The following is a 13035-nucleotide window of genomic DNA, read 5'->3' as shown; positions in this document are numbered from 1 at the left end:
AAACCATTTACAACACCAAATCCTGGACTCCATCTGCAGAAAGTGATACTTTATATTTGGTAGGACATCAAAGGAGTAATTCATTTCAAACTCCTCAATCCACAGCAAACTGTCAATGCAGAGATTTATAGTCAGCAATTGGAACATTTAAATCAAGTCTTTCATCAGAAATGCCCTTCACTCGCCATTTTGGAAAGGTGTTCTTCTTCTCCACAACAGTGCACGTCACATGTGGCACGTTTGATGCAACACAAGATTATGAAGTTGGGTTGGGAAGTTCTCTCCCACCCGCCATATTATTCAGATATGGCACCATCAGATTATCATCTTTTTTATTTGATGCAACACCATCTTAATGGGAAAACATATGCAAATGTGGAAGGTGTTAAAGAGGACACTGACATGTTTTTTTGCTTCAAAGCCAAGTGATTTCTTTAGGCAGGGCATTAACAACCTGATTGTAAGATGGAAAATATAAGAATAGAGCCTATTTCTTTTAATAAACATATTGTTTTGATATAAAGTTGTTCGGATTTTACCATCTGAAAAAAAAAGCGACATTAATTTCTTGATGACCTAATAGATAAGACTCACTAGCTGTTGACCATAGTGCAAAGGTAAAGAAAATAAAACTATAGCAGTCACCTGGAACCTAGATGTAGAAAACCCATGACCATGTTGAATGTAGTGCAAAGGTAAAGAAAATAAAACTGTAGCAGTCATCTGGAACCTAGATGTAGAAGACCCATTACAATGTTGAATGTAGTGCAAAGGTAAAGAAAATAAAACTATAGCAGTCACCTGGAACCTAGATGTAGAAAACCCATGACCATGTTGAATGTAGTGCAAAGGTAAAGAAAATAAAACTGTAGCAGTCATCTGGAACCTAGATGTAGAAGACCCATTACCATGTTGAATATAGTGCAAAGGTAAAGAAAAAAAAACTAGCAGCAGTCAGCTGGAACTTAGATGCAAATGAATGAGTCAGGTATTACGTTACCTAGCACCTAAATGTAGATAGAGAAGGTACAGTAATATTCTTGAGTCAGCAGATAACATCTAGAGACCAGTTATTGTTCTGTATAGCATTCATAAATATTTATATACATGTGAAAATGTATAGCAGAATATTATATACACTGAAATATAGAAGTAGAAAAACAGATGAGATACACTTATAATCTATATCAAGGATCAAACTTTTTATATGAAACACAAGGTATCATAATATTTCAAACTTTAAAACTTGTCCAAGTTCTGATGAAGTTGGCAACTTCTAAAGCATGAGACATTTTATTTCCTTGGTCTTAAAAAACAATATGAAATTTGTATGTATCTGTTCACTGTAAACTATAGTCACTTTTTACATTAACTAATGAATATGATGAATTATTACACATGAAGAATGATTTTACTTGTAAATATACAAGGTGAACTGATTCAAAACCAACATTTTGAATCTAACACTAGAATCAAAAGCCTGTCTTTCATATTCTTCAAAGAAAAAAAATAAAACAAAATCATCATTTTTTTCCCCAGAAACTCAAACTCTGTAAACCAAAATCAGAAATTGTAGATATCACTATACATTAAAACAATAATCATTAATATACAATTTTCAGTAAGATTTATAAATGATCATGGAAGAAACATAAAACAGACCACAGCTTCAAGTTTTACATCACTCTTTTTTATATACTCATATATTTTGGTTATATAAATTATTTCCAGATTACATACTGAAAATAGAATATTTCTGTTCCAAGAAGTTTGTGTTTAAACAAATATATATGTCTTATAAAATGACAGCAAACCTACAGCTACTGCAGCACCATCTGTTGAGAACTTTGGAAAACATTAAATAACAGACCTCAGATTTATAAAATCTTTGACTGTACCTGTAAGTAAATGGCACTGAACAATTGTAATACAACTCCTAAGGAAAAATAAATATTCAAGTCACATTGAGCATAAACAACCATTAACATGTAATTTTCCATTTGGTGTTCTATTGATGTTAGACTTCATTGATTGTATTTTCACAGAAAATTAACTGACTCTTTCAAAATCATTACTTAAGATCTACAGTTACAGAAATCAGAAAAAAAATCTTGTAATAAAGCTTCTCTTAACTCACATTTTAAAGAAAAAACTGTGAAAATAATTATATAATTATAATCTGAATGCTGGTAAATGAGAAATTTTATTATTGCCTTTTATAAAGTATGCATTTTCTAAGTAAAGGTGATAAAATTCAATCAATTCTTTACCCTAACCATGAGAAAAAAAGATGAAAAAGGGTACCTACACATAAAATGAAAGGACAGCATTTTTTAAAGGGTTTCAACTTCTTTTTATACCATTCACTATTCAATGGGGATCGACATATTGCATCATGTTAAGCAAGAATATATTTTTTGTGCCTGTAACAAACTCAATGTAAAGAACAAAAACAAAAGAAGGGGAGAGAGAGTGAAATCAGTATGTAAGATACATAGGAGACTAGCAATAATTACTGGAAGTAATTGTAATATTTATGAAATCGTTTATATATATATAGATTGCGTCAGTATACAATACGTATAAAGGTGGAAGTTAACATTTTCTTTATACTTCATCAGTTTTGTGCCATTTCAGAACATGTGCTGATCATGTAACTACTCTCAACCAATATATGAAACACAATATATGTATGTTCCAAGGGAAGTACCTCGGGTTAAATAAGTGCAGTCCATCTGGTCAAAACATCCAAAACACAGTAATCAACAAGTGTGGTTCACCCAAGCAAAAACATCCAGGGGAAGCAGCTTTGATACATAGGATTATGAAAGATATAAATTACTGCTAATAGTGCAATCGTGAGGGTCATCATAACTAACCCTCTGTCCACATTCACATCATATGAAACAAGGCATAGTACTGAACATAGTGATAGTGAGTCATAGTACAGTGCCAGTAAATGAGCTAGAAAGAAAACAAAATAACAATATGTGGCTAGGGCATAAGGACTGTGAAATGTATTTGAATAGGACAAGTGAGTCTGCCCAGGCAAAAAACATTCCGCGAAAGCACCTTGGGTTACTTTGGATTATGCCACGTGTGGTCCACCCAAGCAAAAACATCCAGTGGAAGCAACTTGCATAAGATACAGATATAAATAAATGTGGTCTGCTCAAGCAACAAACATCCAGGGGAAGCACCTTGGGTTATTTCAGATTATGCCAAGTGTGGTCCACCTAGGCAAATATTATTATTGTATAATTCATTGTTCAGAACTGTAATGATTATAATAACTAGAGCCCTCTTTTTGCCATGTGGGTACACATGGGCTAGAAAGTTTTATTTTGTTTTTCAAAACCCATTCAGGAGGAAACCTGCACCGTCCACCAATACAGCAATTGGGAACTGGAAGTGGTGAGGACTCCCATGCTCCACTAGAAGGGAAGGGGGGCAATACATGTTAGGCAGTCAGGAGGAACATCACACCTGAAACAGTGCAACTGGTGAAAACAGATAGACCCCGATTGTAGAAATCACGGGTCAGTCTTACAGAAACACCCCATCTCAACAGTGAGCATTATAAAATTTTCATATCTAGTGCAAATATAATATGAAGCACACCTGACCAGGCAACACCCACCGCAAGGTAGGATCCGAAATATGATATATAGAGGGGAAAGTAATATGTCCACTTACCCCATTAAAGGCAAACAGACATGTGTAGAATTGCTACAGGATGAAGACAACACCTGCCTGAGGAAGACAGACAGGTCATGTAGATAATGTGCAACAAATGTATTGCAAGTTGTCCACATCCCAGCCTGAATGATCTCCTCCAAAGGCAAGCAGCTAAAGACTAGTTAGATGACGAATTGGATGCAAAGAAATATTGTGCAGACAGCAACCTTCCACAGATAAGACAGAATATGCCAGTCATGTGAGTCATGCAATGGGGAACAGATCACAGGACACAGAGGGAATCCTTGAAATAAACAGACGGGAGGCAGTACAAGAAACATAACATCTCAGGGAACAAACTGTACAAAAAAGTATATCCAGAACCAAAACGGGAGTACAGGTGGGAAATGGATGATAAGGAAATGGAAGAGAAGGCCAAACCAGAATAGAAAATAACATAAGAGGAATGGTAAAATATACCGAAAACAACAATGGCATAAATATCAGAACAACGATGGCCGCAAACAAGGAGGAAGAGGACTTAACCTGATCTCTACCAGCTGCTAACTTTCTGTGTAGCCAATGCAAGTCTTGCTATATTTCATTCCAACAATAAAACTAGTGGATGAAACTGTTTGAAACTTCATAAGAACTTTCATAAATACACATAGTTTAAGACACATAAAGGCTGTTACTTTTGATAAATTTAGTTTTTTTGCATTATGATCTTTAATATCTTGGAAAATTAAATTAGAAAATAGTATTTATAAGAAATGATTACAATATTTATATTTGTTCTAGATTTGAACTTCTTACTTTTTATGTTTTAGTACATTATTTTTAAATCTCTAAAACCTTTTTATCATTCATAAAATGCAAATTTTGTCTATTTTTAATTTTCTAATAATCATTTACTCTCCCCTTACGGCTTCAAGTAATATACAAGACCGAAAATAATATTTCTAAGTAAACCTAAACAATAAATGAGTATTTTTCATTTTTACCTAGGATTTCATGTTTATAAATGTACATTAAAAACGTTTTAATTCTGTTTCATAAATCTATTTTTATTTCAAGTCTATGTTTCATTGCAGCCATACTTTTGTTTATTGTGCCAAAAAACTGTGCGGTCAGCAGTGTGGACTTCGTACATTTGCCGTACACTATCACGCCTGTTGAGGGTCACTCTTGTTCAGTTCAGCACAGGTGCATTTGAAAATTACTGTAGATATGATAGTAAGAAAGCTTTTTAGTACTTGAATATTATTTCTTTGAACTTTCAAACAAGGTTATTTCAACACATGTCCTTGTATGTTGTTTCACTTCACAGACAAAACTTTAATTGCCACTTCTAGTGAATGTATGTAATATTTTACCATACGGGTAGTTTGAATAACATCACCTGATCCTAGTTACATGATACATCCTGTTACAAGAGACAACCAAATGATACAGACACCACAGATTACAAAGACAGTCACTTTACAACACTTAAAGGATTAGTCCTGGTAACATTCCTCTCATTATAGGCAAGATTTATATTGGAATTCTAAACTTAAGCTCTTCAATGTATTGACACTCCAACTGTGAGAATATCACAGCTTCCCCTGTATTATTGAGACAAATGTGTTTAGTCTGTTTCACAACCAACATATGCATTTGATTGTTGTTACTTGTACACCGAGTTTTAAACCCTTTGCAAAATATCAGTATAAGCTTTTTATATATCATTTGGACTGTTTTAATTATAAAGCAACAACAACAGAAGAGTGGGTCTTACTACAAATTAAAGATAGTAAGAAGAAAAAATATAAAATTCCTACGTGGTACTAGTAGTATGTACAAATCACACAAGGTTATCATTGTAAATACTGAATTATATTTTTATTATGAACTAAATGTAAAATTATGCTAAATTATTGAAATTAAAACTGCTAATTTAAATGCAAAAGAATATAAAAATCACAAACTCTTTCCGCTCAAAGTGCTAAGCCTAATTCACGTAAGGACCATGCACTCACCACTCGATAGATCTTAACCCTAACATTCATGGGTCAATTTCTTTCCTAAAAATATATCTATTTTGAGTTAAGTTTTCAAAATAATGATTAATATGAATAGATATACAATACGGCATGATTTAAGCTACTATAGAAAAATCATAAGGGTCGCATACATCCCATGCAGAGAAGCACATTTTGTAATGCTTATAAAAAGTACTATTGACCACAACTAAATACAACCTCTACATAAAATGGCAGTTACTATAATAAGCCAGACCCACATTTATATTGTAAAATCCAGAGAACAATGTTTCATCATGTGCTTTGCTTATCATCCTATGGTTTGTCAAACATGAAATACAGCAATTGGAATAACATGGTACTGAAATTGACACATTCAGCTAGGATTGGCTCAAAGTTTCAAAACTGAAGTTTAACATGCCCAGAGGTACAATCCCAAAGAAGAGGGGAAGGAGATCTGGAATGTGGATAGGGGGTTAGGGAGTGGAATTGAAGGCAGAAACCTACAGACAGAACCTGTAGAACCCACTGAAATGTTGTAAGGTGTAGCCAAAAAGATACATAAACCAAACATAAATTAGTAAAAGTACTCATTACTAACAAAACCTAGAAATTTATAGTCTACAAAGTACATAAAAATAACGAACTTGCAAAACTATGAAGTTCAACCTAAGACATAAAACAAAAAGCAACACCTAAAGTACAAAACCACTAAAGGAACTTAAAAGATAAAAGACACTTAATTATAAAACTTATAAGTCTACTAAAGGAACAGATAAAACAAAGGACATGAAAATAAAACCTATCCTGAAGAAAATGAAAAAGCACCCAGTTAATAACAACAATATTTGACTCAAATCTAATCCCCAATTAGATGTGACTAGTAGTAAAGAAAAAGGAATTTCAAAACTAACGTAAACAGTGATAGGAAGCATAAATAAAGAATCAACACACCCACAAAATTGGCCAAAGTTACAATTACCCAAACAGTAACTATCATGCAAAGCCTGTACATATGCCAAAAATTAAACAAAAACAAAGTAATAATCAAACTCTAAACACAAATCTAAACTAAAGTAACTAAGACTGTAAGAGAATGATAAAAATCTAACTTACAAATACTGAGCAGAAAAGACATGAAAAACCTAAATTATCACGAGAGGAAATGAGGTCAATCCACACAAGCAAACATAAAATCTGTAAACTTGGGTATACCTACTGGGAGTTATAAATACACGCTGAAAAACACGGATCTCCTGGAAAAAAGAACAATACCTAACCCAGGAGATTACATGGAGGCATGGTAACAGGTAGAAGGTGCCATAGAAAGAAATATCCACTTAGTAGTTATATCCTTCCTCAAAAACTCATCATGTGATCGGAAGAAATCATTGAACAAATGTACGACACGAACTCCCTGCGAACTAAAGTCTGTACTTCCTTACCAGACATCTTCCACCCTGAGACCTGGGGACTCGTGTCAGAATCATTGTTAACAGTCATAAGAATTCAGAAAACAGAAATATTTCTAAAATAAACAAGTAGAAAAATGGAAATAAAACACAAAAAGTTGAAACTTGAAGTTTAAGCTGATATAAATGTGTGATCAAGCACAACCAAAATTTTGTAGTCACATGGAGAGCGAGTTAAAACACACTAGAATGCCAATCACGAAAGTGAGGATTGCTCTAGAATAACAGAGGAAGTTAGCTGCACCAGTATAGATGGTGCAATTGGTGGAAATTCTCACATGATCAGTACATTTTCTGAAATGGTGCAAAACTGATGGGGTATGAAAACTGATGCAGAAAATTTTGTTAGCAATGCTTAGAGGGCAGACCAGGATTGAGATAGCTGTGGGTGAGAAAGTAGTACTGTTTTGGAAGCTTCATTCAAGGCTTGTGGAAAAATCTTCACAGCAGTAAATGAAATAATATCTCTTTGTTGCTAAAAAAAGGTGAATAAACATTTCAGAAAAAAATTTTCCCATAAATGTTAACCTACATTTTTTCCAGTTATTTATAATTTATTATCACTCCATTTATTTATATCACTAATTAGATTAATCTACTGGAATTTCTACAACTAAATATCTATAAGGTTTTATTCACTTTAACTTTTTTCACTCCAAATTTATTTACTTTCCCAAATTTAATCCTAAACCTGTAAGATTGCAAACTCTTTACATAAATGTAGCTTAATAAGGATAATGTAGTTCCATCTCATATAAACAATTGTATTGTTTCTAAATTGAGAAACTTAACTTTATATTTTTGATCCATGTACACATATATGATGATAATATTCCTAATATTTCTACAGCTATGATAAACAAATAGGAGTAGCGAGATCACTTCCCTACAAACTAATTCCTAGTATTTCTACTGCTATAGCAAACAAATAGGGGTGGAGAGATCACTTTGACCACAATCTAATTTCTAGTATTTCTACTGCTATAGCAAACAAATAGGAACAATCTAATTTCTAGTATTTCTACAGCTGTAGTAAAGAAATAAGTGTAGTAGAGAGATCAATTTCCCTACAATCTATTTTAAATTTTAAAAATGAACTTAAAATTTAATTTTGAATAATTGTCAATATCACTAAGCAGTAAGACTTAGTATGTAGGAATGGGCTGAGAAAAATAACAGCTGAAGTTTAATTATAGAGTTATTTGAGCACCTAATTAACATTATTTAGTGTTTCACAGTTTGTGGGACTCCCAGAGTCTTTGAAAAGTGTTGCTGGAGTGGAGAACTGGAAACTAGTTAAAGAGCCAAGGTGTTCTGCTTTCTTTTCTTATTTTCTTATGCTAGCCAAAAAATGTGTGAAGTTTTTGCAATGGCATTAGTATGACAGAAAAATATTTTAAGAGAACAGGCTGTCATTAAGCATGGTATAAACTAAAACAAAACATTACACTATTGTAAACAATGCTAACATTACCCCTTGAAGTTAGCTTTGTTACAGAAATATAGTACAGGGTGAAACAGGAATTACCAGCCAATAATAGATGAATATTAGATGACCATAACATGTATAATACTCAACACTTTGTACACTACACAATTGGTGTATTTATGGAACCAACCACATCAATACACATTATATTAAATTTTGTTACACATATTCATAGAATACATTAACTTTCAGTCAGGAGAAAAAAACATCACAAAACAAGATGTTCACTTATCAACCTAATTCAATGAAATTGTTTAACAAAAAAAGAGTGGAAAAAAGTAATAAATTTTTTTAGCAAAAGTTAAGTATAATGTAAGGATGGCCATGACAAAAAGTACAGAAACAAGGTAGAGATGAGTATACAAAAACCATACAAAAATCACTACATTATTAGCCAAATCTTTCTAAGAATAACTTTTGTTTACACCTGAATGTTGAATACCTGTCAATTACATGAATTGAGGTTTGAATAAAAGCATTTAACCCTATCGCAACGGGTCATGTGTCAAAGTCCATGTCATCACGTTGGTTGACTTCCATTCAAAATTTTATGTCAATAAGTATGGTATCAAATTGTAGATCATAATTCAAATTTTAGTATTGTATGTTAGTTAATTTCTTAATTTAAAAGTAAATATTAGAAAACACAGCTAAACAAAAATTTTTGTGTATCATTTGGTATGTTGAAGGCAACGCCAGTTCAAATTAGAAGTTTGTGATGTCAAAAAACAAAGTATATAGTATTGTACAAATTAGAAACTCGAAATCCTAATATTGACAAGCTAGAATATAAAATAACAACTTCCTACACTTGTAAGCTAAGACTTCATTACCTTTTATATGCCCGTCCACGTAGGACACTTACAAACCCCCTTAAATCATAACTTTCACTATTATAGCACACAACACAAGTCTTTAAAATGTCGTGTTCACTGAAACACATACAAGTACCTTTTAATTAAGCTATATTAATCAAAATGAACAAGCTACTTAGAATGTTAAAAACTAAATGTAACAGTATTTACATAGGAACTTAAAGAACTTTGGTAAAAATGTTGCATTTAGAATGACTAAAGACCAGTGTAATACCAATCAAACATCACATTGTTTGTTATTTAGAACAAGACTTTTAGAGCCATCAAATGTTACTCTTAAATGTGGTCCATACTGATTTTGTACAACAATTTTAGAAATGAAATTTAGTACTGTCACACACACAAAAGTTGATTGTCTTCTCCCTCTTTAAAGTCCAGTAATCCTGCACTCCTAATAGTTAGTGCTATGCTGTGATTTGTTTAAAGTTCAGTAATTCTATAACAGTTAGTCCTATGCTTGTTCTGTAAAATATTTTACTAAAGACTGTATAAATTTATAATAAAGTTAACAATCTGTTATCTGATAGTGGTTGCATGGAAAATAGTGAACTGACTAATAGTACAGCTGCAAAAAGATAAATACTGCAAAATATGAATATATTATAAATTCTTTTTGTTTGGATACTACAGAAATATTCAAAATAAGTATCTCTCTCTCACTCTATGTGTGTGTGTGTATATATATATATATATATGTTCATGATGTCAAGAAAAACATGGTAGGTTCAAGAAGTATTAATATAAAATGATAAAAACCCTATAACCCGAGTGTTTTCAAAAGGTGGACTTTATTATTCAGGGGTAAACTACAAACACACCAATATTATGCATTACTTTTGTTATATTGGAAATGTTTCTACAGATTAATGCAGTGTCATATTCATTCTACACATAACATAACTGCCACAGTTGAAAAATAGCCATCAACAGCTATCAATTTGTCAAAAAGGTTATTAAAAATTTGTGTTACTTTATAAAAAAGTTTCTACTCATTTTCCATTTAAAAGTTATGCCAAATTAGATTGAAAATACCATTAGTTTAATGGCTAGTTAGTGATATTTCTCTGAAGAAACAATATTAAACACACTACATCAAGCAACACAAGACTCATACTCTTGAGTTAAACAAAGACAGCATTCATTCTACTGAAGAAATATTTTAAATTCCACTCAACAAAGATGGCATTCACTCTGCTGTTGTTAAACGAACAAGAATAATGTTAATTGTATCATTATTAACAGTCGATAGCACTATTTTTTTTGTTAGTTATACCTTCCACACAAAAAAAGACAACATTAATTCTAATAATGTAAATTATAATGTAGTTAATTTTGCCTTCTACTTAAAAAGGACAGTATATTTTGGTGTTATTTCATTTCAACTTCTTATGAATAGATATCATGTTTGTTGTTTATGTATTTAGGTTTATGATATGTCATACCAAAAGTTGGACATTAATCCTTTTAATGTTAATTTATTTCAACTTCTTTTTAACAATCATTATATTTATTGTGTATATATAATTTTGTTTATGGTATGTTATACCAAAATCTGGATACTAATCTTTTTGGTGTTAATTCGTTTCAACTTCCATTTAACAGACATGATGTTTATATAATTATGTTTATGGTAAATCATGCCAAAATCTTAATATTGATTTTGTTGTTCTAAAAAGGAAGCTAAATCCTACATGATTTTTCATGTGTTTACAGTCAGAATTACAACTAAGATTTATAAATCTCTGAACAGAAATTATTAAAGTGTACTTTGAATGAAAAACTGAGAAGAACAGAAACAACCCTGCTACAATCATTCAAGTGGCAGAGCAACATTCCCTAACAGCCAGTGCTTACTGTGAGTTGAAGGGAAGCATTCAGAGGTGTCCATGATGGCAGAAAGTGTCTACTGAGACTGTTGTAGATATGTGTTGTTTTCTTGCTAGCCTCTCACAACACCATAGGACTGGCTATTGTATGTTCAGCCGGCCTGGTTAAAAGGGGGGTAAAAACAATAAAAACAAAAATGATTAAAATTTAATTTTTTGTTTATTTCATGGTGAAGAGCACTTTCCTTCATTTGAAAGCTGTGATAAAACAATATTTCTGAGCCCAAAACTAAAGGCAAGTAAACACAACACATACTATGAACCTCTCTGGAAAATGTGCTCATTTAATTAAAATACACATTTGTCTCACAACTTCATAAAACAGGTAAAATAATATAAAACAAAGAGAAGGCCACACGATTTCCTCTGTACATAGTTTATAACTAATGAGCTTTAAGTCCAGTTATCTACAAAACAAAACAGTTCTATTTACACATGATCAGACCAAAACAATTTACTCAATACATAGATACACAATCTGTGGTTACCAAAAATTAATTTGTTTGAAAACTTTCAGGCTACAGCTTTTATTGTTTTACATTTTCATATTTTTGTGCCACAACCTATTATGTACGTTTTCTTATAATCATACATTACTGTAACTGTCATTATAATGTAATTATATGAAACTGTCTTTTGAAAGGAAAGTTATAATTTTCCTACACTGAAAATGTATTTCAGAGAGGTACATAGCTATTGTCGTTCAGTGCTATCCTCTATTTGCAAAACATTCTTCACATACCACAAGCCTTTCATTTCCATGCACTCCTCGATTCACATGGTTTAACTGATTCTCTCATCCAACAATCATGCGATAAACCTCCACCAACAGAAGCACCACACACCCACATGACTCATGTGACTCCTTTTAAGAAAATAAAAGTTTTGAGACAGCTTGATCTGGTAATGAAAAAACTTTATTGAAACGTTTTACAGTTTTTTCATCACCCAGTCAGACTGTCTCACAACTTTTATAACCTATTGCCTGGAGGATGTGAATAGCTATTGACCTTTGTGTGTGTGGATTCTCACACTTTGCTTACAACAGCTATGATAAGACTTGGTATTCCATATTCCTTTGTTTTTCCAGTGCTCTTAATTGCAGTGGATATCCCCATCTTGAAAATTCTAAATCCCTAATTTGAACATGTCTTTATGATCTGAGTATTTCATGTTGGAAATGGCTATTACATACCCTTTCTAAAAGTGATAAATTTTTGATAGCATTACATTATGAAAAACCCCAAACAATATCAAAATATAGTTCTGATACATTCTGTTCCACCACAACTTTATATGAGCTGTAGTTATGTAACTTGCTGATTTGCATATTCAAAATAATTTTAATATAATGTATCCTCTGTATTCCTGTAAATTTTGTTGATAAAATAATCAGTTTTTAAGCTTAAATGATCAAAACTTACTAGTAAATCTTTAGGAAACAAAATTCTTACACAACAGCAAAAGTTTTTTTTGAAAGAAAGATAAAACAAAGCTCAAACACTTCCCGTAACCAAGTAATAAAGTTATCTCAAACTGGAAAGAAATACAGTCAGGCTCAACAAGCGTCTTCAGAGCATCAATATCAATTCCAACATGTCAGCCCCTCTC

At 32.1% G+C, this 13035-nt stretch overlaps 1 protein-coding gene across 4 annotated transcripts in view; it reads right to left on the bottom strand.

Annotated features, from left to right (window-relative positions):
• LOC106464934 (glycogen synthase kinase-3 beta-like) overlaps window positions 1-13035 on the bottom strand; it is a 76566-nt gene that overhangs the window by 44423 nt on the left and 19108 nt on the right. The window contains exon 2 of one of the 4 annotated variants that reach the window (XM_022392747.1): window positions 11393-11525. The exons of the other annotated variants lie outside the window; for them this stretch is intronic. Within the exon in view, the coding sequence (XP_022248455.1) occupies window positions 11393-11426 (34 nt within the window). The 5' untranslated portion in view covers window positions 11427-11525. The remainder of the gene's footprint in view (window positions 1-11392; window positions 11526-13035) is intronic. 4 annotated transcript variants of the gene reach the window in all.

Source organism: Limulus polyphemus, unplaced genomic scaffold (assembly GCF_000517525.1).
Source record: "Limulus polyphemus unplaced genomic scaffold, Limulus_polyphemus-2.1.2 Scaffold1788, whole genome shotgun sequence".
In the NCBI taxonomy this organism is placed as follows: domain Eukaryota; kingdom Metazoa; phylum Arthropoda; class Merostomata; order Xiphosura; family Limulidae; genus Limulus; species Limulus polyphemus.
This window is presented reverse-complemented; position numbering and strand designations above follow the sequence as displayed.